We start from the raw sequence: 23877 nt of genomic DNA on the forward strand, positions 1-23877 counted from the left end.
GGAGACTGCTATATAACCTGCTGTAGCTAGTGACATTTTATCAAACTCATGCTCAAGTGTGCACCTATCAACCTTTAACATAATAGGCTAAATTACAACAGACGTCTAGCGCCCTCTAGCGTCATGGTTCCGCATCGGAATCTGAAGTAGGCCTACAATCTACTCCAGCTCGTTCGTTTGCAAAGAAAATACATTAATTGTAACTTAAGACATTTTAAACTTAAGTCATTAATCATGTAATTGAAACACAAAATTGGACTTAGATAAGAGTGTGCAGTTTACAGTTTTATTTCAAGACCCTTGCCACCTAAAATCCAAAAGTTTTGTCACTTCCACCCATACAGTTCTACGATCCAGTTTAGTGCGTAACTAGATGCCAAGACAGACAGCGCTTTGTTAAAAGGTTCTTAGACACTGCAGTCCAACTTAGCAAACTAAAATAATTTCTTTTAAAATAACTTCCGAACAAGTAGACATATTTCATGAAAATACGCTTGATTGTTCAGAGATCAGAGGGATGATATTTACACAACATGGAAATCTTACTGATGTACAATCTGGTTGGGCTACATATACAAACATTCACACAAACAGAAAGCGCTTCTCGTGGCCCATACACTGGGGGAAAATATTTACATATTAGACTGGAATTACAGTATTCCACTGATCTCTTTTCTTAATCTATTAAAATAATCTTCAGTCATAAAAATCTGATATATACAAAATTAGTACATCCATCATGACCATTGCAAATCTGCACATGCAATTCGTTCCTTCTTTCTTTAAGCCACAGTTTGGACCCATATATATATATTTATTTTTTATTATTTTTTATTTTTTATTTATTTATTTATTTATTTTCTTTTCTCTCAATACATTTGGTCATTCATGCAAATTGATTTGAGTGATGATGGGACTTGTTTCCGTCCTTTGGCAAAGCCACCATTTTATTTGCCTCTGTTGACAGGATCTCCAATGAGCTCTGGGCATCGCTCCTCTCCCCTTGCAATCCCGTCACATTTCTTCAGAAAGTCGTAGTTGATCTTGTCAGTGATTACACTGTCTTGCTTGTATTGTGGATGGTTGGCCACAAACTCCCTCATCCACTTTGCCATGGTCATCAGCTCCCCTGTGTGGAGAGACTGGAGAGTGAGATCTCGTGGCAAGTGTCCATGTGTGATTGTACTGCACTCAAATGATTTCTTTACACTGCTGGGAGTCAACAACAAAAAAAAGCTTCTTCTGTACACAATCCTCTCTTACCTGAGGCCCGTTTCTTGATGAGTTTCAGGTAGTTTAGGATGGTGCATCGGGTGTCTACATCCACCTCCATATTTTCCAGGTAGCAGTTCAAGATTGGGATCAACCCTTGGAATACACCTTCCTGTAGACAGAACACCCATCAAAGAAGAAGGAACACCAGACAGCAAATGACACACAGATCTGGCCCTAATTAAGGCAGGACCCAGAATCAACTGGTGTCTAGAATGAAACCATGGCAACATCTGTACCACAGCCGTTTGAGGGAAAATAATCCCCAGTGGGGAACAATTAATTAAATAACAAGTGCTGGCAGCAAGTGTGCGCACACTATAATTACAGCAGTGAATGGTAGCAGTCACAATGGAAAGCGTCACAAGGTCTCCTGGCACAACAGGAGACCGTAAACATACAGGCTGGTAGATGTTTGAGAGCAACCTAATACCACTATATAGCTGAAGTACAATAAAAACTACCTACAATTTCCCATTTAAAGGGAAACTTGGCAGGATTAGCTATATTTCCCCCTCTGCTGGAGAAGTTGTGCATTATACTATTTCAAACTGTGGAAAAAGGTAACGATAAAGCACATGGATTTATTTACAAGCTAGCGAAACGGTTAGCATAAGTTCGGCAGAGCAATGTGGATGTTACAAGGTAAGAAACATGATTTAAAACCAGTTTCTTACATCTTTTACTGGGACGTAGTGTTAATTTTGTCACCTATTTTTAATTTAGTCTTAGTCTTAGTCTTGTGATGAAATGTCCTTTTTAGTCTTTGTCATATTTTGTCATTCAAATATCATTTTTGTTAGTCAAGTTTTAGTCGACTAAAGGTCTCGTCATTTTAGTCTAGTTTTAGTCAAAAGAAAACTTTTTCTGATTACCATATGAGTCAAATAGTGTTTCACACATCTCAATTTTCCAACAATATTGTGTGTCCACAGGGCTACTCGTCTGTTATAATTACTCATTCTGATTTTTTGTCAGTCAGTATGCTTACATGCACAGGTAAGTTGAGCTACAGTTATAGCTCGGCTGGGATTTGACCATAGACAGTAAAAGATTTGACTGGACCACTGTCATATTCGTAGACCAGTGTTTCTCAAAGTGTGGTCCGGGGATCACTGGTGGTCCGCAAGCTATCCCAAGTGGTCCGTGAGCAGACGTGGTAAAATATAATATAGATGAGTTGTTTGCAATATTGAACCAACTTGTATGTAAAAACAGTTTTGCAACACTGTCTATGTAAGATATGCCAGTTTAAATCATACAGTATGAATCCACACAATAAGCAAAGTGCAAAGACAATAAGCAAGGTGGTTCAGTGAGTAGGCCTATTGTGTAGACTAATTATAGGCTACTGTTGAAGTAGATCTAATCTTTTTTTTTTTTTAGCTAGGGTTAGTTAAGTGGTCCTGAAACTGAAAAAGTTTGAGAAACACTGTCGTAGGCCAAAGTATTAATGTTTTACTCCACCTCGCTAGATGGCGATATGCGCCCAAACACAACACATTCCCCAAACAGACTCTCCATCTTAGCCATAGCTAACTTGCTAGCGAACTTTCCATATTAGCTTACTTGCTAGCAAACTTTGCATCATCAGTCTAACTAGTTAAATAGTTGGCATTACATGATGAACATTTTCGTATGGACATTCTGGGGGATGTTAATTTGTATGAGAGAAGCTTCAACTTCTGGGTATGTAGCATTGTGGCATAAAGCTTAGGTAGTTAGCTTGCTAACTCTGGCAGAAATCTCCAGTGTTCTTGTTCCATGTAGTTTCGTGTTGCAGCCACAGGGTTGCAGCAACAGCACGTAGACTAACCTACAGGAAAGCTGTTGCGTATGAACTCATTCGGAATATTTTGAAAACGTAACAGCTAGATATTCTGTCTTCTCATTTTGTAGACGAAAATGAAGAGATTTTATCTTAGTTTTTATTTCATGCAAAACATTTTAGTCTTGTCTTTTTTCGTCAACAATAATGCATCTTGAGATAGTCTTAGTCAGTGTTTCAGGACATTACTGCCGTCTCTTCATCTTCTCGTCTTAGTCATGAAAAAAAAGGTTGTTGACGAACATATTTCCTCTCGTCTCGTCTGACGAAATTAACACTACTGGGACGGTAGTCCCAATGTTGGTTTTCCGCCTGGGGACGATAGGGGGAGCAGGAAAAGTCACCATTTTTCACTGGAACAGGTCATTTAACCATCCAAATGATTTCTAAATGGGTTTATTAAGTTTAAATAGTTGCCAAGTTCCCCTTTAAAACAACCTGGTGTTGACAAAAGTGCTTCACACAAAAAGCAAAGAAAATGCTGTAAAAATAATATAACGGTCAGATAATGAGTTGTCTTACAAATGGAATGGTACTGGTTCACTTATGTAGAATTAGTCTGAGGGCTAAGGTACCTTTCCATTGATGATGGTGTCAATGCTCATTAGGGTGTATTCTTCATGGTCATCATCTGCTTCGAGACCATTTTGGGCATTTGAGGATCCATCAAAGACTGGGCTACAGCCTAGAAAACAGGTCACGGAAGAGAGTAGAGGATGGTCAGTCCATTAGCATTCTAGCTGTAATGAAGTCCGGATTATTCTTCTGACGTGGGGTGAATAAATTAATTTCCAAAAGAGCGTGATGACCCCAAAATTGAAAGGGGGGTCGTGACCATGTCCATATGTTTTAAAGCACACCAACCATGATGTGTGATTAAACTACTTCCAGATTGGGTTTGATATCAGAGTCAAGGACAAAGTTGCACAACACACACTTTTGTTTGTTTTGGCAACTGAACTAGCCTCCTCATGTTGCCCTAGGCAACCATATTTAAGAATTTGGTAACCATGCTCTGACTTAAAGTTGCTTCCCTTTTTCCGGAAAAATATGCAAGTAGATTTCAAATATAAAAAAAATCCAACTTTTGTGCAGCATGTAGCACGTGTGAGAGTCTATGTCCCTTTGGATAAAAGCGTCTCCTAAATATCAGTCAATTTACAACATGGTGTAATGTTACGTAAGTGGCAATAATGTCTCATTATTGAACCTGAACAGATGATAAGACATATCAAACCAGCATAGAAGCGAAGTACATCATCTTATGATGTAGATCAGTATAGCCTTACTCTATAAATACCATCTAACCACAGCCGATATGGGTCAGATGAGAGGCAAAAGCGCTATTTATTCCAGTGCAGGGACATTCTAACATTAGTACAGGAGGAACAGCATGGGGTTTGCATGTTATAGGCTGCTGAATATGTATATTAATGTCTTATCTTCATGCCAAAGCAGGCAAAAATATACAGGTAGTTTATAATAATCAGTTTTTGTCTGGTGCTGAATGATGCTACTAAAATGATGAATTTCAATAACAAAACATCCTGCTTAGGTACAACATGTCTTTATCTACTTCAGTATGTTAAATCAACACAGGATGTTAGAACACGACAAACAGTTTTGTGGGTTTGTGATATCGGAGGGTGTTTAAAATCAAAAGTAAAACCAACTAACCTTTAAAGATGTCCTTCCTGAAATAGAACATGCCTTCCTGAACGGCATTCCGTTTCTGTGCTACTTTCATGTTCTCGTCCACCTGCAAATGACCGACATGATCACATTACTGAACTTAAATCTAAAGGATGCAGGGGGTGGTAGTGAAGTGGTCATTTCTGTTTTGTTCAAGCATCAGACCTTTGAGAGCGGGATGAGGAAGTCCAGCTTGTAGGACAGGATCACTCGGGTGAGCAGGACCACAAAGACAACATAGGCCGAGTTCTCAAAGTCTGTCAGCTGGACCTGCAATATACCAACCATAAAACGATTAACGAAATACAAAATGATTGACTTCAAACAGAACAATGCATTTGCTAAAATAAAAAAAAAAAGCATAGAAAAAGTACCATTAGGGCTCCCATACTCAAATTCAGACTTTTCAAGCACCTGACTCAACACAGCAATGAGACATCAATCAAGACTATTACTCCTACAACATTGAGAATTTTTATAATGGGAACTAGCAGGTTGTTAAGGTAAAGAGAGCAACTTGAATGTATAAGTATAAAATATATATACTCTTTTGATCCCGTGAGGGAAATTTGGTCTCTGCATTTATCCCAATCTGTGAATTAGTGAAACACACTCAGCACACAGTGACAACACAGTGAGGTGAAGCACACACTAATCCCCGGCGCTCGTGGAGCAGTGAGGAGTAAGATGCCTTGCTCAAGGGCACTTCAGCCGTGCCTACTGGTCGGGGTTCGAACCAGCAACCCTCCCGTTACAAGTCCAAAGCACTAACCAGTAGGCCATGGCTGCCCCTGGGTGAATGGGTGAACACCTTTCAACACATCTCAACTCTGCTCTACTATAGTGATGACCGGCTATGTGATACCTTGCCTTTTCTAACACAAAACAGAGAAAATTTGGAATTGAGGCCTTGGTCTCTCGTTTAAGGATTTCAAGAACTTATTTTCAAGGAACACTGAACTATACTGACTGCTACAGTGCTGCACATGCAAAACAAAAATCCTCTCAGAAAAAACAAAAAGCTCCCTCTCAGGCAAAATGCAGTCACCCAATATGATCAGATAACACACCTCCATGGGACGGAACTCAACTCTCCATCCGATATCAGAGTTTGGGGGAGGGGGCTTGAACCTCATTGTCTGCCAGTTGGTTGACTGAAGGTTCTAGAAGAAACAACAAAATGCTTTAGTGTTTAAGACCAGAAAAGTGCTTATTGGCTAGTGGGTAGCTCTCATTTGGGAATTACACTGTCCCTAGCAATGTCCCTACTGCAAAATACAAACATGGCAAAAGTGGCAAGTCAGCGGTTTACCTCAAAGTGGTCAGACTCATTCTCGTCATCCAGGTGAAGTTTCTCCTCAAACAATGAGAGGGGATCTCGAATGAAGAGGTGAGCAATGTGCTGCGCCAGCAGTTTGTCGATCCCTGGGAAAACAAAACGGTCCGGAGACCATCTCACCATGTCACATCTACGCAGTCACATCACTGCAGCAATGAGTTACATAAAACAGTTCTACTCACACAGAAACATTACAGCAGATCCACTCTTATGCATACATTCACTTTTACAGTCACCTAACTAGATGTCATATGACCACCACCCAGTCCTGCACATTATCTCTGCAAAAATAAAACACTCTCCTACTCCATCCTCTACTCTTGCATGTAAATGAGTGTGTGTTCATTTGCTTGTGTACACGTGTGTTTTTCTGTGTGTGTGTGTGTTTGCTTGTGAGTGTGTGTGTGTGTGTGTGTGTGTGTGTGCGTACGTGCGTGCATGCCTGTGTGTGTGCTTGTGTGTTTCTGTGTGTGTGTGTGTGTTATTATATGGTCCCCCATGAACGAAATTCCACAAAACTCGCATGCATTCAGAGGCTGTCATAGTGATCTTACACGTCAAATTTCGTGCAGTTCTGAACATGTCAGCCAAAGATACCTGCGATTACAACAATCAATGGTTCCATGTCATCCTTGTGGGGCTACATGCCCACCAAGTTTCGTGCTGCCCGGTCTTTCAGTGTCCCGGGAATCGTTGACACATAATTACTGAAGAAATAAAAAATTAAAAAATCCAGAAGAAAAAATACTCTGACTAAAGCTTCACTTGCGTGGCGGTCATAATAATTCTGTAACTTAACAGCTCAGCACATTATACTACATTAATTAATTGTTTATCAGTAACAGCAGTCGGACAGAGTACTGCACATTTAAATTCATGATTCATTACCTGCATCTAGGAGCTGTTTATTGATGTCCTCATCTATGGTCAGTTCTATGTCATTATACTTCTCGCCACAGCAGGAGAGGTAGCTGTCAATGGAGTCATATCTTGACTTGTGGATACGGAATTTGTTGTTTTTCAGGGGCTGCGAAAGATCACATACATCCATCATCATCAGAATTCTATTGCATTACAATCATGCAATTCTAACAAGTAATAGAGACATAATATGCATAGGACATTCAAGCAACGGTCTTTTGAATCTTTGAGTTGTGACTTCAGTCTTGACTTCAGTCAACTCACATATCAAAACATATAGCGTATCTCTGTGCAGTTGAGATGTAAAGTTGGATAGAGCTGAGGTTTTCTTCAAGAGGACCGGTTCGACGAGTGATAGGCCATCTTGTCCCAAGCTTACCTCGAGCCCCCTCTCCTCTCTTGTCCTGTCGTCCACTGAGGCGGAAATGACTCCCCAGCGACAGTCAATGTCGGACACGTAGCCGCGGTAGAAGGGGGAGGCAGCACTGAGGGCCATCTGCGAGAGAGTTCAGCCATTAGCTCTTCACCACCACTCACGCACACACAGACTGAGACACACACAGGAGGTGAAATTGGAGGTGCTGGGGTGATGAGTGCACAATGGGTTGACTGACAACCAGACAGCTAGCCAGACACAGACACAGACACAAACACAGGAGGAGAAATTGCAGGTGCTGGGGAGATCGGGGCATAATTAGTAGTCAACAGACGCACACACAGACAAGAGAGCCAGCCAGCTAGATACTTCACAATCTCCATTGGAAAAAATGAGTAATAGTTAAACCAAAATCCTTCAAAACAGTTTGTTCCATCTCACACACATACACACACACACACACAGCAAGACATGCCGTAAATAGTAACCACACACTTAAATTGAGGAAAGCCAAAGGATGTGGTGAGTAATCAGCTGAGTGACTGCCAACACTCCATTATATACAGTGCAATGACACTGGATAACCCTGCTCTTTGTTACTGTGTGGTGGCCGTGGGAGAGGAAGAGAAAGTGTCCAATTTCAGTTTTTGAACTCATGACTCAGTTTAGCCACGAGATGAGTAACGTTTATGAGAAAATTCATCCAACTGTGCAGTTTAGTGGGAATTCAAATTGTGACGTGGCAACTATGCTTTCGCCAGCACCATAAGCGCAAAGTTTAGGTGCTTAAGTCACATGACTTACCACAATGGGGCAGAAGGTAGCTAACTGGTCATACAGGTATCTTGCCTCGCTGATGCTACAGGCCTGGAATGTCACCTGGAGTGAAAGGACACGAGTGATCAGCACATTTTCTGACAATCATTTACATGTGAAATAAATATTCTGGATTTACAGCATGAAGTACCTGTAGGCAACAGTTGCCCATTCCAAAGCCCATGGCGTCCATGTAGACGTGGTCAGGAAGCGCTGCCCTGGCTGCCTCCCCGTCATCTTCTGGAAACTTCTCCACAAAAGGGGAGGGTGTGTTCTTGTCCTTGAATACTTACAAAGCAATTACTTATGATGACCAGTTCTGTAATAGGTTCGCTCATAGAAACAGACTTGGTCCAAAGTGTATTTCGTAAAAGCAAACAGTCTGCTATATTTACAATTCGCCTTCTTCAAAGATTTTCATTACGTGTTGACAAACAAAAAGAGTGCACATTTGTGTGCTTACTTGGCACGTTGATGGCCACCTTCTCTCCTCGTCTGTGGCGAATGTTTCGAGTGAGAGTGCTGGAACAAGACAAAGATGCAAATCAAGTATGTGGATTATGCAGTGTGGCGTGTGGCATGGGTTTGCATGTGGTGTGTAAAAGCCATATTATGGCCTGGAGCTGTTGCCCTGCTCCTACCCTGAGTAGCTCAGCTAAACTCACATGGAGGCACTTCATTTCACATTTCACTAGACAGGAACACAACAGCTTGCTATTGTGTCACTCCAAAAATTAGATCACATGATTTCAACGATGCATGATTCGCTGTCAAATAAATCACGCTCTTCACTACACTTCAAACTAAAACTTGTCTAAACAGTGCGGCAAAGTAGTTTAATGATTACTGGTTGTAAACCCAAAAGGTCAATCCAGGAAAACATAATTTTTTTGACCTTGGCCTTAACACCTTGACATGAAGAAGCATGAGCGTCTCACCTGAACCTTGGGTGTCTGTTTATGGCTTCATCAGGGAAAAAAAGAGATTTGGATACTCCCTTCTCTACTGGGGTGGGTTTGTGTTCAGGTTGGGTGAATCCCGGACAGCCTAACCTAAAAGCATGGTTGCAGAGAGAACTTGGATGAATCGCTGATCTTCATGAACATGACACCGGTCATATTCTTTGCTTCGTAACATTCTCACAACAGAGGAAAATGCCAACAACTTAACAAAACAACAACAAAACAATAGCACATGCACACCCATAGCCGACTTGGACAACGGAGGATGTGTCTTCTAGCCTGCCGTCTTCTATGCAATGCTTCTATGTGGCAACAACAATCCTTCAACAATCGTTAATGTTTTGTTGAATGCACATGCGGAGGAGGGCAGCGCCGCAGCGGGTTCGTTACGAGAGAGAGCGGGGCGGGGCAAGGAAAGGCTGCGTGCGTAAAAAGCGCAGCTCAATGAAAGGATTTGATCTTATCCTTAATTTAAATAGTACAACATAGAACATTAATGTGTGGCGGCCGGTTTTAATTTCATGGCGCCCCGCCACAGATTACTCAACGTATGAGAAACACTGCTCAATAATTAATTGAAAATTGCAGGGCATTTGAATTCTCAGTAGTGAATTGCAAATTATATTTTTTTCCCCAAGGGGTGTAACCCCTAAAATGAAACTTAACTTGGTATATTAAATTCACACTGAACCGTTTTCTAAGTACTACTGACATCTTTCTTGTCAACAAAAGGTTATACGTTTATTTATTTTCAGGTGATGTGTTTTATGCTGATGTCATCAGAGAAGCCATTAGAGTTACCAAAGCACTTCAATGGAGCTCCTCTAGGCAGGTGTGATTGGTTTCTGATGATCATGGGCAATGAAAGAGTAGCCAGAGAAATCACACAGAGCAAATTCAAATGCTCTCTCGTATCAGTCCACCTCCCAGACTAGTTAATGACTCAAAAGCAAATAACTCCTCTTAGGGTCACACCACACAAAAGATCCACTGTCGTTTCTTGTCTAGCTGTGGGAATGTGGCTGGGGCACTTTGGGTATCTTTGTTGTGGTTTGGTCTCGATTTGATTTGGTTGGCGCTGCTGCCTCCAGCTACCTTGGGAAGGATGTGATGGTGCAGAGGGTTTCGTTGTCGTTGAGCACCGAGGAGGCCTCTCTCCTGCGCTTGCCCATGTTGTCCTCTACCGTGTTGAACTCCGACATGGTCCCGCCGTAGGGCTGGCCCGGCGTCCCCTCGATCATGTAGCTGCCATACTCTGGCCTCCACAGGGTGGGATGGCTGCAGAAGGACACAAGGAAACGACATAGAAAAACTGTGCTCAGTGACCAATAACAGATTAAGGAAGTTGGTACAGACAGTGACTGCATTTACATGGACTTTACTGAGTCAATAAGTGGGATACTGAAGTGCATGTAAAGGCGTTCAGACAGACAGACAAGTACACACACGTTTTTTTGAAAAAGTAGCCTATGGCCTACTACTGATGCAATAATCACTGTGTCCATGACGGCTTTCAATTGGCCTGACTGACACCCTGAACCTGCCTGAAGCAACCCAAACCAACAAGTGAGTCATATGTTGAATTCCACACGACAGAAGTAAAACTATTCAAAAGTGTGGAATCCGTTCACACCACACGAGCCATGCATGTGAGCGTCATCCATGGCGTTTGGAAACCTGTGGCTGGGTTCTGAGCAGGCCCGCATGGCGAGGTAAACATGTTTTTAATCTGACGGGAGCCACTATCTCAGCACTGGGGGAGAAAAAAAAGTGCTGTGGCCAGGGCATTTGTGTTTCGGGGCCTGCTCTTCAGTCTGTGCAGCAGAGAGGCATTAATGAGGAATGCCAGCGCTTTGCCGTCCCCCGTCTGCCGCTGGTATTTCCCCCACCCCATCCCCAGCCCGCTACAGCGGGCTCGAAAGGCTTCTGACGTCACGGGCGCTTGTACAAATAAATTCACATAAAATGGCCACTTCCCACACCACAACAATTTGTCCTGACATAAGACATAACCTTGACGTAGAGCCCTGGTCAATAAGGATAGTTGTTTATGTGCATGACAAGAAAGTTGGATGCATGACAAGAAAGTTGGAAGCATCAAGCAACATCATAGCATTTAGCACTACGGGGGTGATTTAGCACTACAGACCAAGAATAGGCATCAAGTTGCCAAAAAGCTTCTGAGATTCTAACCATAACAATAACTTAGCAATCTGATCTGGATATGAAGCCTTTTTGATGTCACATTGGACAGTGTTGACGTACTAGACAGGTCTTTCTGATGGCTTCTCTTTAGCTCATTTCTCTTAATGACCCCTTCTGCTCCTTTGGTTCCACACAAACTTGGATGTGCTTCACTTTGGACAAAAGCTTTCATCAAATGTATGCATGGAAATGTACATGATGTTTACTTACTTTGGATTGGTTTTTTCACCTTTGTCTTGAAGAGTCTGCAGGACCTCACCACCATTCAACACAAGACGAACTTTTTCATTTTTATCATCCATTTCAACCAACATGTATTCCACCTGTAAATACAACAAACTACATTATACAAAATACATTGCACTGACATTTCACTGTGGAAAAAATGCTCACTCTTTCAGAGCCAGTTTTAGTAGCGCAATAGTGTAATGTGTTCATATGACAACCTTATCAGGGAGTCTGAGGTTCCAGTTTTGCACAAAAAAACCCCAAGACATTCAGACTATGTTCTACACAAAATATCCAACCTTTCAGATATTTTGCATGGATCAATTTTATAATATGAATATACAAGCAACATCATGGGCCCTTGTAATTCGCATGTTTGGCTACACCTAAAAATGAACTATGGACTTTTCAAAGATAAAAACACCATCACATCCATTCCAATTCATCAATCTCAACTCCTTGACTTTGAATCTGCTTGCATATAATCCACTGTCTGAACAAGGGATTACACCAAAGACAACAACATTCCACAATGTTTGAAATCAAAGGGTTGTGATCAAGCTAGGACACACTGAAGTCTTATGGATTAGCTAAGGCATTCCTATAGCTACAATGGAGATAATCATCAGTACATGCTAAAAGATAAAACCGAAGACAGACAAGGAAAGGCCATCAGTTCATACCCCAGTCGTGTGTCCTTACTGAAAGGTCTTGTTGAAATATTTAAGAAATCTTTTAGCGCACGGTTAGTGCACAGTGAAGCTACTAACTCATCATGAACGCACGTTTCCCTCTTCGTCAACTTCGGTGAAAACTTTTGAAATTTTAATGAGCAACACTACACCATTTCTGTAACGCACTCAACTTCAGGACCTGTAACTTTAGAGGCAATCACAAAATGATTTGAGAGCAACTTTACGAACGAATTGACCAAGTGGACAAGTTGACATGTCGAACAAGTCCACTGTTCAATGTTCCTGATGAAATCATGCAGCGCACGCAACATGGTCATTTATAGTGTATATTGTACCATCGCACAGCCTCGTGACTCTTCAAAACAACTAATGTTTACGTTAAGAAGCTGACAGGCTTTACGTTACCAAACTAATGAGTAAAGTAGGGAAACTTACCCAGCTATACGAAATAATACACCTGCACACAGCCTCGCTGGTGACTTCTTGTCAGATGCTAGTTAACGAGTGACAGTCTACTAAGAATCAAGTGCAGAATCAAGTACTAATCGATTCGGCATAACGTTAGCTGGACCACCATCAGGCTCGTGTGCACAAAATACTTTTAGGCATGGGAAATTACAAAAGCAACCCCTAACGTTACACATGTAGGTTACGACTCAAGAGAAAGAATACTTCTTACCTCATCACCCCATTTGAGGACATCTTTCTGGCGCTCCTTCACCTTGTTGTAAATGTTGAGAAACTGTATTATTCCATGCTTTCGCACATGGTCAGCATACTTTTTGGTTTCTTCCCAGCTAAGCGGCGACCCTTGTGACAACAAGCCCATAGCACAATTCTACGAAGGCACGGGACTGGTTCGGGCGAGTTTATGTATTTGAATTAGACCAAGTTTGTCGCTGTTTGTATCTAGATTGGAGTCACGAACTAACCACTCAAAATGGGGTTAAAACCACCCAAGACACTGCTACTTTCACAAGTTATGACCGCTAGCTAGCGCGCAAGCTACCAAGGGGGAGGCCCTTGCACATTAGCTAACGTTACTATTTGAGCCACCAAGATACTGCTGATACCCTTCACGGAGTTTGATATAGGCCGACGGCGCTTGTCGAAAATTGTGAACTCAATGCGTGTTCAGGTATTCAGTTAAAAACTGCAACAATGACCATTCACCTTAACGTTAGCTAATAGAGAAGGTCCTCAACAATAGTGTGCAGCACGATTTGTGACCGGTCGTTTTCTGGCGGAGACTGCACACACGTGACTATATCAGGCGGAGGTACGTCATGTTATGACTCAGCATTCCCTCCCTCTTTTTGTAATGAAGCTGTATCCTTTCATCAGTCTTGAAGACAACTGGTGCTGTTGTAATGATGATACAGCAAAAATGCTAGAAAGATATGTAGGCTATCTAAAATAGTTTGCATTGTTTTGTTTTTTGTCAGTCATCATGAATTGACGTCTCGTCATTTCTTGATATAATTTTGGTAGAATAGAACATATAAGGGACCATTATTTGACATATTAATCTATAGTCCGCCTCTTCATGTGCAATCTGGTTGTCAGTGACCTGCAGATAGCCTATGTTCAGTCTGTAACCCCAGGGGCTAGGCACCCAGGTGTAGGCCTACTGCAGGTGTTGCCAGATTTTTTTTTAAATCTCAATTTTATTTTTAGATTCCAAAACAAAATGATAAAAGTCACTTAATTTGAAATGTATTAATGCATATTCATTGTAACTCATTAATATAGTATTGACTAATTGATATGGCATTGACATTATTGTTTAATATTGCTATCTCCTTAATGTAGCCTAGTCTTACCAACATTTTAAAACTGTTCACTGTTCATTTTTAACGATTGTATTGTTTTTATTTGTAAGTTGCTTTGGACAAAAGTGTATGCTAAATCATATAACCATAACCATAACACTACCTGCATCTACTCTTAATTGGAGGGGCCTAAAGGAACCTTTCAGGGTTCCTCACAATTGCCACTGTGGAGGAACCTTTTCTGTTCAGGGAGGTTCCCCAAGGAACCTTTTGAAAAGGTTCTTCAAGGAACCTTTTCAAGGGTTCTTCAAAGAGCCCTTTAAGTTTTTTGAGTTTTTTTTTTCAAAATTATTATTACTATTTTTATTTTTATTGTTATACTTATTATTATTATTATTATTATTATTATTATTATTATTATTACCATTAGAAGTGATACTACTGACAGTGCACAAATATGTATAATCATACATTTTATTGATTAATAAATATTGATAAATCATTCATTTATACAGTGTTACATTTGTAATAAATAAAACATATTACATTTGTAATAATAAATAATATGACATCATATAGATATATCATACAATATGAAATAGTGATGTACATACAATTATCAGACCAGATGCCATACAGAGTACTATAGGCTACTCCAACAATCCGCAGATTTGGGGGCCAGAAAAAAATTAATTTGTTTGATGTGATTTCCTGTATTCTGGTGCATTTTGGGGATGGCTAATACTAAATTCAATCAGATTCATAGCTTGGGCTTCAGGGCCCCCTGAGGCTACTTGTTGTTTTCTTTTACTCGGCTATCTATATATGGTTATCAGCACACAATGTTGAGCTAATTCACAAACTCAATACTCATGGATATCACAAGTTTAAACAACGAAAACAGAAAGGATGGATGCAGCAAAGCTAGAGGAGTTATTCCAGATGGGCAAGAACAAGGTAGGCAATTGCTTGTCAGAACGTTAGACTGCATTAGACAGCTGTTTAAAGCCAGACGTCACGGTAAGCTAGAACAAAACTAAGGTAACTTTAGCCTGTATAGGGCTGTATCAAGTTGTCCAAATGAATAGGTCATTGTAGACGTTGTTGTTGTATTATTGCATGTGAATGTTGCTATGCTATCTACTTTTTTGCAGACCAATGCACGGACCTAAAACCGGGAAATGGACAAATATTGTCCACGCGTAAAAAAAAAAAATTGCGGGGTGGGGGGGGGGGTAGTGATGGGTGTGTGCGTACCATAACATTAATTCCTGCAGGCGCCCCTGCCCTGAACCCTTGGGCCCCTGGGCCTGGGCCCGGTAGGCCCGTGCAGTAATCCATCACTGGTCTGAACCAGTCCTCGACAAACTACATAAAACACATAATTAAGTAGTGAATTTTGATATGAAACAATTGAAATACACTCTAAAAACAGATTGGTTAAAAAAACGACTAATATCGTTGGTTAAGCATATATTAGTTAATTTAACAAACATATTGGTAATTATTAAACCAATACATTAGTTATTCATTAACCAACATCATTAGTTAAGCAAATATTGGTTAATTTAACTAAGACATAGGCTATCCATTAACCAATCTCATTTGTTCATGGATTTTTTTTCTCAACAACCAATTAAATTGGTCAGCACTCACTTTAAGAAAATGAAATAACTAATATTATTGTTTAACCAGCTATCTGTTAATTTAACCAAGAGTTATCGGTTTACATTGAATGTACCATATCCAGGGTTTCCGTGGGGTCTTTGAAGTCATTTAAAATATAAAATAGGCCTAGCCTATATTTGTGAAGCTTCAGGAGTTTTGTCTACACTTTACCTTTGTTAGGCTATATTGAAATTATTACAGAATTTTCTTGATTAGGGTAATGCCCCCTCTGTGAAAGTATAGGCCTATAGGTCCTGTGTACATGGCTGCCATTTCTGCATAGCAGGGTAAAGTGGATGATTTGACTGTTGATTCACATAGACTTATACATAGTTTTCTTAAAGGCGCTCAATGCCTTTAGCCCTTCCCCAGGGGGACCCTGCAGTTTGGACTGTGTCGTGCTCCCATCAAGCCCTTGACTGAAGCGGAGTGGTTCACAAACCAAATAGGCCTAGCCTATATTAAATAGCCTATATTAATTTAGGTCTTAAATTGGCAGATGCACCAGTGCGGTGCATTTTGTGCGGACCATGCCACTTGCTTGAATTGTGTCTTCTATTTGAGGGGAAGTGAACTTTTTTTCATGTGAAGTTGCAGCCTGTATAGGCTAGTCCTAAAAAAGTGTAGGCTATACCCTACCCAGCAGGCTCCTTGATGTCAATTTGATGTCAAGAATTAGTCAAGGCTTTGACCACCATGTTGAGCATAATTTCATACTATTTTAGCTTTACAAGCTGGCTTGCTTGTGATTGTAAAGAGGTCCAACAGGGACATGTAGCCTAGTCACTATAAAACTTGGGTCAATATGATTAATGTTAAATCAGTCAAATTGATCTGAAATTGACGTCACACTAATATGAGAATCATAATAATCACAATAGTAGTAATAATAGCCCACTAGGCTAATGTTACTATTGTTTGTACACTTCTATCAATCTGTCTAGTAGCCATTTCAATGTAACAGTCTAAAATGGCAACAGTTAATCATTTTCACATAGGCTACGATTGTTTTTAACGTTCTTGATAAGCACGCGCACACACAGTAATTCCCATAGACTGTTCTATATATACAGTCTATGGTAATTCCCATCCCCCACCTCTGATTGACATTTCAACTCCAGCCACCAGTGACTTCAACCGTCACTTTTCTGTCATGCAGCTGACTGTAAGCCATATACAGTCTATGGTGTAAGCTGTACAAACTCTGCCTGTCCTTATGATTCAAGGTAAGAATTACAGTACTTTTTATGTCAATTGAAAACGGGAATTTATTAGAAATATAGCTTTTATTGTTTTCATAATGGAATGTTAACCAAATATGTTAGAATTAGCTAGCAATTAGCTAGCGAGCTAACATCGCTAACGTTAGCGATGTTAGCTGTGAATGTTAGCTTTTCCAGTAACTAACTTCACCATTATGTGGAATATCTGGAATGATAGTTAATATCATATCTAGCAATAATTCTGTCTGAGATGTCGTTATGAATGTAGAGTTTTAGTTTGAATGAAATATCTGGCACAAGTAGGTTAGCTCTAGCTAACTTAGCTAGCTGCTACATTTAAAGTGTCTGTTACCATGAAGGCTAACATTACAGACACCAGACACAGATGAAAGTTGTTAATGTTACCTTGCTAACTTGGGGTGTGTGTGTGTGTGTGTGGGGGGGTGGGGGGTGGGGGGGGTACTTGCTCTGAGGCGTGTGTTTATTTAACATGCATGTGAGTGTAGTAGTGCTTCAGTGATGGTCTTTTCATGTTCTGTGTGGTTTTTCCATTTATTAATCTTAGTCTCCTTCTGTTCCCTCTGTTTACAGACTGTGTGTTATGAGGACTGCTTCCCTGAGAATGCTGAGTGCATTCTGGAATATTCCAAATGTGTGCCACCTCCATACGGACGCCGCAAGAGAGTTCACTCATCAGGTAGAGACACACACACACATACACAGAGAATCGCATTAGGGCTGTAACGATATGCGATTTGAAACCGAAATCGCGATACTCATATCCACAAACTTGTGTCGTGGTGTGAAAAGGCAGAACCGCGACAAACCCTTTCTAGTGTTTCACACAGCGCTTTGCAGCTTATAAGCAACACACATCTCCCGCTTTACTTACCGGTAGCCTACCTTGTCCAAAAATACATAAATAAATCATAATTTCGCACCGCTCATTACTTTTATTGTAGACTATGCTTGCAACTTCCCCCTCTCCTTGCCCCGCTCTCTCTCAATGGACACGCGCGACTCAGCCTGCACAATCCAAATAAAGCATTCACAATCGTGAAAGCATGGATGCATACTGTAAAGACTAACTGACGACTAGGTAATTACTATTAAATTTATGCTCTGCTTAGCATCATTATGCTACACATATTTGTTTGAAACTCTTGCATTCAAGTTGACTGAGCATCCCAATACCAATGTTTCCCAAAAGTGCCTGTCCCAAGGAGAACAAGTATTACCTTGAAACTTAAACACACATGGGGAAACTGAACAGTCCAATCAGTAGACTATGATAAGCTAGTAGCTATGCTACTTTGTTTACAATATTTCCAGGCTTCAACCAGACAGCTGAATTAAAGAGGTAGAGTTGTAATAGAAATAGTAGGCCTAGGCTATAGGCTAATCTGCATAAAGTGTACTGTCATAAACAAATTTAGACAAATTTAGTATTCTCGCTTTTTATATCAGGATACATTTACAGATATCAGGATATATATATACAGATATGTTATATTATAGTATATTATATTATAATCCTCTGGTGTTCCAAGGTAGGCTATTGCACCCCCCCTTCAAAAAAAAAAAAAAGTCGAGGTTCGATCGAACTGTGGGTCAAAAATCGTAATGCAAACCGAATCGTGTGGTTGGTGTATCGTTACAGCCCTAAATCGCATATAACATTATAATATTTGAGGATGTATTTGTGTCTGTAACTGTGTTTAGTTTATCCCCTGTTTATGTGTCTGTTGCTATGTGTGCTCCATCAACTGTCTAGGTCAAAGTTGGTCTCTCTTGATGGCACTACCTACTACTTGATGATGTCTAGTAGCCATCGCTGCTGCCTTCAACGCGGTGTAAGTGTTTGTGTTTTGAATATATTTTTTTTCCATGGTGAGGGCTATGGGGTATGTTATTGTGCATGCTCTAATTTGTTTGACATATGTGCTATGTAATGCATTAAAGGTTGTATCAGCGATTTCAGGCCCAAAAAAGGCCCAAACATAAATTATCACATTCATCTAATCTTTCCTAATGATCCGCTAGCTGTCTGCCCCATAAGCAGGCCGTCAAAAGAACCGCGTCTCTGTAGGCAGCCTAGGCTCTGAGATCTGTACACAAAAACAATTGCTACCAACAAGGGTTGGCAAACTCTCAGGCAAAATAAAGTATTTCAACCAATAACCGACAAGATGCGCGTTTAGGAGAGTTTTAATTGAAAGGGAGTGAGGGGGAGGGAGTAGCGAGCTAGCTATCGCTGATACAACCTTTAATACAGAAACTAATCATGATTATTGCAGCTACTTAAAATGGTCTTGAATTTTGCAATTTAGTCACGTTTACCATTGTGTTGGTGGTAATGTGAGCAGTGAATATCTGCCAAACTGATCATAATCATTATTTCAAAAATTGTACAGCAACTCAATTTATTGTACAGCATGCATAATTTGGTTTAATCCTATCTTTTATTGACAGAGTCCTCACAAATAAACTGATATCAAGAATTAACATAGATGGTGATGGTGGCAAGTGTGCCTTCAGAAGGTATTTATAATTTATTTTTGTACACCAGATTGACTTACCTTTCCTTTTTTTTTAATGCTATGATTTTTATCTTAATCAACAATAACCAGATGTATGACAAATGGTGTTTTATTTTTTTTTAGGTGCCACCCAGCAGTCCCAGCCTGCTTTTGCAAGTCCGATGGGGGATGATCTATGTTAAGGTCCTGTAAGCAAGAAGGCAAGTGCTGCTGCAGGCAATGTTGCGATAAGGTATGATATCACACAGACATACTACTGCTCAGAAGTGTAGGGTCACTGTGAAATGTGACCCTGCAAGGCAAAACCAGTCGTTTTGGTAAAATTTACAAAATTAAGTTAATGTGCTCACATGAACGGCCATTGACTAAGCTTTCCAACGATATGTATATCAAGGGTATGGCAAAAAGTATCGCTAACATAACCGCATCCAAAGTTGGCATGGTTCTCCTGTCACAATACGCCAGAAGAAGAGAAAATCACCTTTTTAAGTAAATTGTCACGTGCGATAGTGTGAGGACACAGCAATTATTAGCCTTACGGTAGCGTGACTTTGAAGCGGATGACTGACTATGTCCAGTTTTATCAACCGAGTGAGTGTCTTTTTCTGCCCCCCTAGTTAATACCTGGGACGGTCATACGGTGTCACTATAGAATAGAATTAATGTATTTTGGGGGAAGTAAGGGGAGAAGAAGTTCTGTGTACACAGATTGTGTAGGCTATAGGCCCACTTTTAAAATGTGCTACGTTAATGGAAAACTTTTCCTGGTCCGTAAAATGACGCCAGGATATTTCTAAAAGTTTGTGCTTTTGACCGTTAGTGCCCTGAAAGGCAAGTCTTTCACATTCATATTCGGTTACATCTGCCAAGAACGATAGAGAGCTTACACATTGAGTAACGAGTAGCCTAATGAGTAAATTTTAGCTCTACTGTAAAATCTTATAGCGGTGTGAACAAATGGAATGGCTGCTAACTGTGTTGAATCTTCACCTAAATAAAGTCAGGGTTTAACAGTCAAAACGTATGTTTATCCGTGAAATTTGTTCACATTATGTAAGTGTAGACTGTATACTGTCAAATTATGCGAAAACGTGAAATTCAACATTTTAACCCGTACGTTTGTTTGTCGTGGATTTTCTCAAAATAGCAATGTGCGCAAAGTGACTGGTTTCGCCTTGCAGGGTCACATATAAAGTTTGGGGTACACTTAGAAATGTCCGGTGCTTTTCTTTTGATGAAGAGGATATTTGTGACCCGGCAAGGCGAAACCAGTCGTCTTGCGTTTTATGGTCCAGGCTGGACCAGGCTGTTTTTGTTGGCCGTGTTTGGAGCCTGGGCTGTCCAGAGACCGTGCTTTTTTTACAGTGTATTCAGGGGACAGGTAGCTAGTGGATGGTCAGGTGATATTTGTTTTATGTGACAAAAAATGTTTTCGCTTATAAACATCGCTTAGAGCACCTTAATTATATTCATGGACACGGTCAATTGTAATATATGCTTACTTTCTTTCATATTCATGTTTTGCTTTTTTGTTTTTTTCTGTCGCTCCAGCCTGCAACAGATATAGCCGGCCTTCTAAAATCCAAGAATGAGGAATGCCTGAAACAAGGAACAACTCGGCAGTGTATGTGACCGTGTTTACCTGTGTGTGTATGTGAGGGTATACGTGTGAGTATGTATGTGTGTGGGAGTGTATGAGTGGTGGGTGTGTGTGTGTGTACAACTTGTGCTCTGATTGTGCACCAATTTGCTCATGGTTATGTGTTAGCCTGTACACTTTTTGTTTTGTTTTAGGTGGGTGAATATTTATATACAGTATGTATGGGTGTGTGCTGTAATGTATGTGTTTGTGTGTAAATCCGTTGAGTTCATGTCAGATGAGGGCAACACCATGCCAGTTTGATCATGGTTATGCGTTTAAATGTATGTGACTACACCTGTATGTATGCTTATGTATATTAGCCTGTATGCTTTTTGTTTCGTTTTAGGTGGGTGAATATGTGTATGGGTGGGTTGTTATGTTGCTGGTTGTCTTTAAACAGTAAACTTGTTTAAAATACCTTAAGTCATTGGTTATTTGTCAAGAAACTATTTAGTTATCAGTTAGTTGGTTAATACAGCATAGTTATATTGGTTAATTTTTCAACTGAGAAAAATTGGTTAAAAATTTAACCAATCTGCTTGACTAATATGTTAGTCGGACACATATTACACGATCTAATGGTTAAAACAACCTAGTTAGATTGGTTAATTTGTCAACTAATGAAAATTGGTTGAAAATTCAACCAATCTACTTGACTAATATGTTAGTCAGACACATATTACACGATCTAATGGTTAAAACAACCTAGTTAGATTGGTTAATTTGTCAACTAATGAAAATTGGTTGAAAATGTAACCAATCTACTTGACTAATATGTTAGTCGGACACATATTACACGATCTAATGGTTAAAACAACCTAGTTAGATTGGTTAATTTGTCAACTAATGAAAATTGGTTGAAAATTTAACCAATCTACTTGACTAATATGTTAGTCGGACACATATTACACGATCTAATGGTTAAAACAACCTAGTTAGATTACACATAAAGTGTGCAACCCACACCCACGCACATGCACACACACACACACACACACGCACGGTCGCACACATACAGACAGGCAAGCACACACACACATAAACACATACAGACAGGCAAGCACACACACACACACACATGCACAAACACCCACCCACATGAATGCAGACACAAAACACACACAGGCACGCATACGCATGCATGCAAACACACACACACACACACACACACACACTTAAACACACAAACAGGCACGCATATGCACATGCACACACACAGACCCACACACACACACACACACACTCTTATAAACAAAAGGAAACTCACATATGCACACACTCATTTACATGCACATGAGTTGCAGGAGTAGGAGATGGAGACAAATTGACAAGCGTGATTTATTTTTGCAAAGAGAATATGCAGGACTGAGAGGCTGTCATATTTGGCTATGCGGTACATCTAGTTTATTGCTGCCGTTACTCATGTTACTCTGTGGGTATTAGCTACAGAGGACCTGACACTTCAAATGCTGGCATATCGCGTCACATTTAAAATTAAACTGTGTTAAGCAGACGTGAACGGCAGGCTGAACATATCTGCAACAGAAGGAGGTTGCTATGTTAACTCCAGCTGCAAAGCCAGCCATCTTCACCAGCTAACACGATAATCCAGTTACTGTAGCCTACAACAACAGAATGACAGTTACAGGAAGATAATCGCTCAGATTTTTGTTATTAGGCCACTTGAAAATAGGCTATGGTTAGCTAATCACTGGAGGTATTTTAATATTATGTTTGTTTTGCTAATGGTTAGGCAAGGCCTCCCTGTGGTTTTGATCAACCTAATAATCTTTGAAATTTCAATTGTAGGCCCAAACACTAAGGTGAAATGCGTTGAAACTGACATGCCACCAGAACAGACGTTTTATCGGCTTTGAGGTATAATAAAGTCTCCAGTCTTGTAAATTCACATTATGTAACATCCATAACGTCACATCCATAATGCACCATTAAATGTTTTAAAAGTAAGAAAGGGGCACAATTTGCCATCACAAGTCATCACACTTTACATTGATATAAATCAGCTTTGCACAGACACTATGGACATTGTCGCATCAACACTGTATGTGTAGCATAAACTTTTCCTATAAAACTTTACATGGCCATGGAACTTAAAAACACAAGCCTTACAAATGTAAGGAGTTGTGCTCTTAAAGGCAAGCTGAGCATAGACATTGCTCTACCATTCCCTTGTCAATCTGGAATTTGTCAAATGACACAATTTGTTTGAACCTTGGGTCCATTTATCCACTTTTTAAATATGTATAATATTACCATGTGAAAAAATGTTGTTTCTGTATGGTTGCACACCATATTTATGATGTAAAAAGAGTGTAATTCTCCATCAAATTCAATCAGATCAGTTACAAACAATAAAATATAGATCTCTATTTGCGTAGCTTATGCACACCTTTTTTTTTCCATGGTAAGGATGACCTTTGCATGGAATTGCCCACCATATTAAATTGAACATAAACATATTAGTATAAGCCGCGGCTAATAGTTGGGAAATTACGGTAATCAGATTAAATGTGTCAATGTTAACAGGGCTAGGGCTATTTGGTACATTGTTTTCTGAGTGGTGTATATAAAGGCTATTTATGTGAAAAAAATAAAGTGTCTTGACAGATGTTTTTAATCAGATTAATGCCTTCTTCTTCTTCTTCTTCTTCTACTTCATCATCTGCTATTTGCCACT

General features: G+C 40.1%; 1 protein-coding gene and 1 long non-coding RNA gene across 2 annotated transcripts; one reads left to right on the forward strand and one right to left on the reverse strand.

Annotated features, from left to right (window-relative positions):
• Positions 1-272: 272 nt before the first annotated feature.
• On the reverse strand, positions 273-13582 carry gclc (glutamate-cysteine ligase, catalytic subunit). The gene is made up of 16 exons (XM_076285580.1): positions 13014-13582; positions 11622-11734; positions 10302-10484; positions 9183-9296; positions 8708-8766; positions 8396-8532; positions 8233-8307; positions 7432-7548; positions 7020-7158; positions 6105-6217; positions 5863-5955; positions 4958-5062; positions 4778-4859; positions 3676-3785; positions 1264-1384; positions 273-1129 (listed from the first exon to the last, which is right to left on the reverse strand). The coding sequence occupies exons 1-16, from the start codon at positions 13161-13163 to the stop codon at positions 948-950; spliced, it is 1893 nt and encodes a 630-aa protein (XP_076141695.1). The 5' UTR covers positions 13164-13582; the 3' UTR covers positions 273-947.
• A 5216-nt stretch (positions 13583-18798) lies between these two features.
• LOC143123747 (uncharacterized) lies at positions 18799-21385 on the forward strand. The gene is made up of 4 exons (XR_012986883.1): positions 18799-18850; positions 19470-19538; positions 19661-19769; positions 21089-21385. It is a non-coding gene; the product is annotated as an uncharacterized LOC143123747 (long non-coding RNA).
• Positions 21386-23877: the final 2492 nt, after the last annotated feature.

Source organism: Alosa pseudoharengus, unplaced genomic scaffold (genome assembly GCF_046254945.1).
Source record: "Alosa pseudoharengus isolate Yale_2024_CS ecotype anadromous, Long Island Sound unplaced genomic scaffold, YU_APseudo_1.1 YU_APseudo_1.1_scf_15, whole genome shotgun sequence".
Taxonomy (NCBI): Eukaryota; Metazoa; Chordata; class Actinopteri; order Clupeiformes; family Clupeidae; genus Alosa; species Alosa pseudoharengus.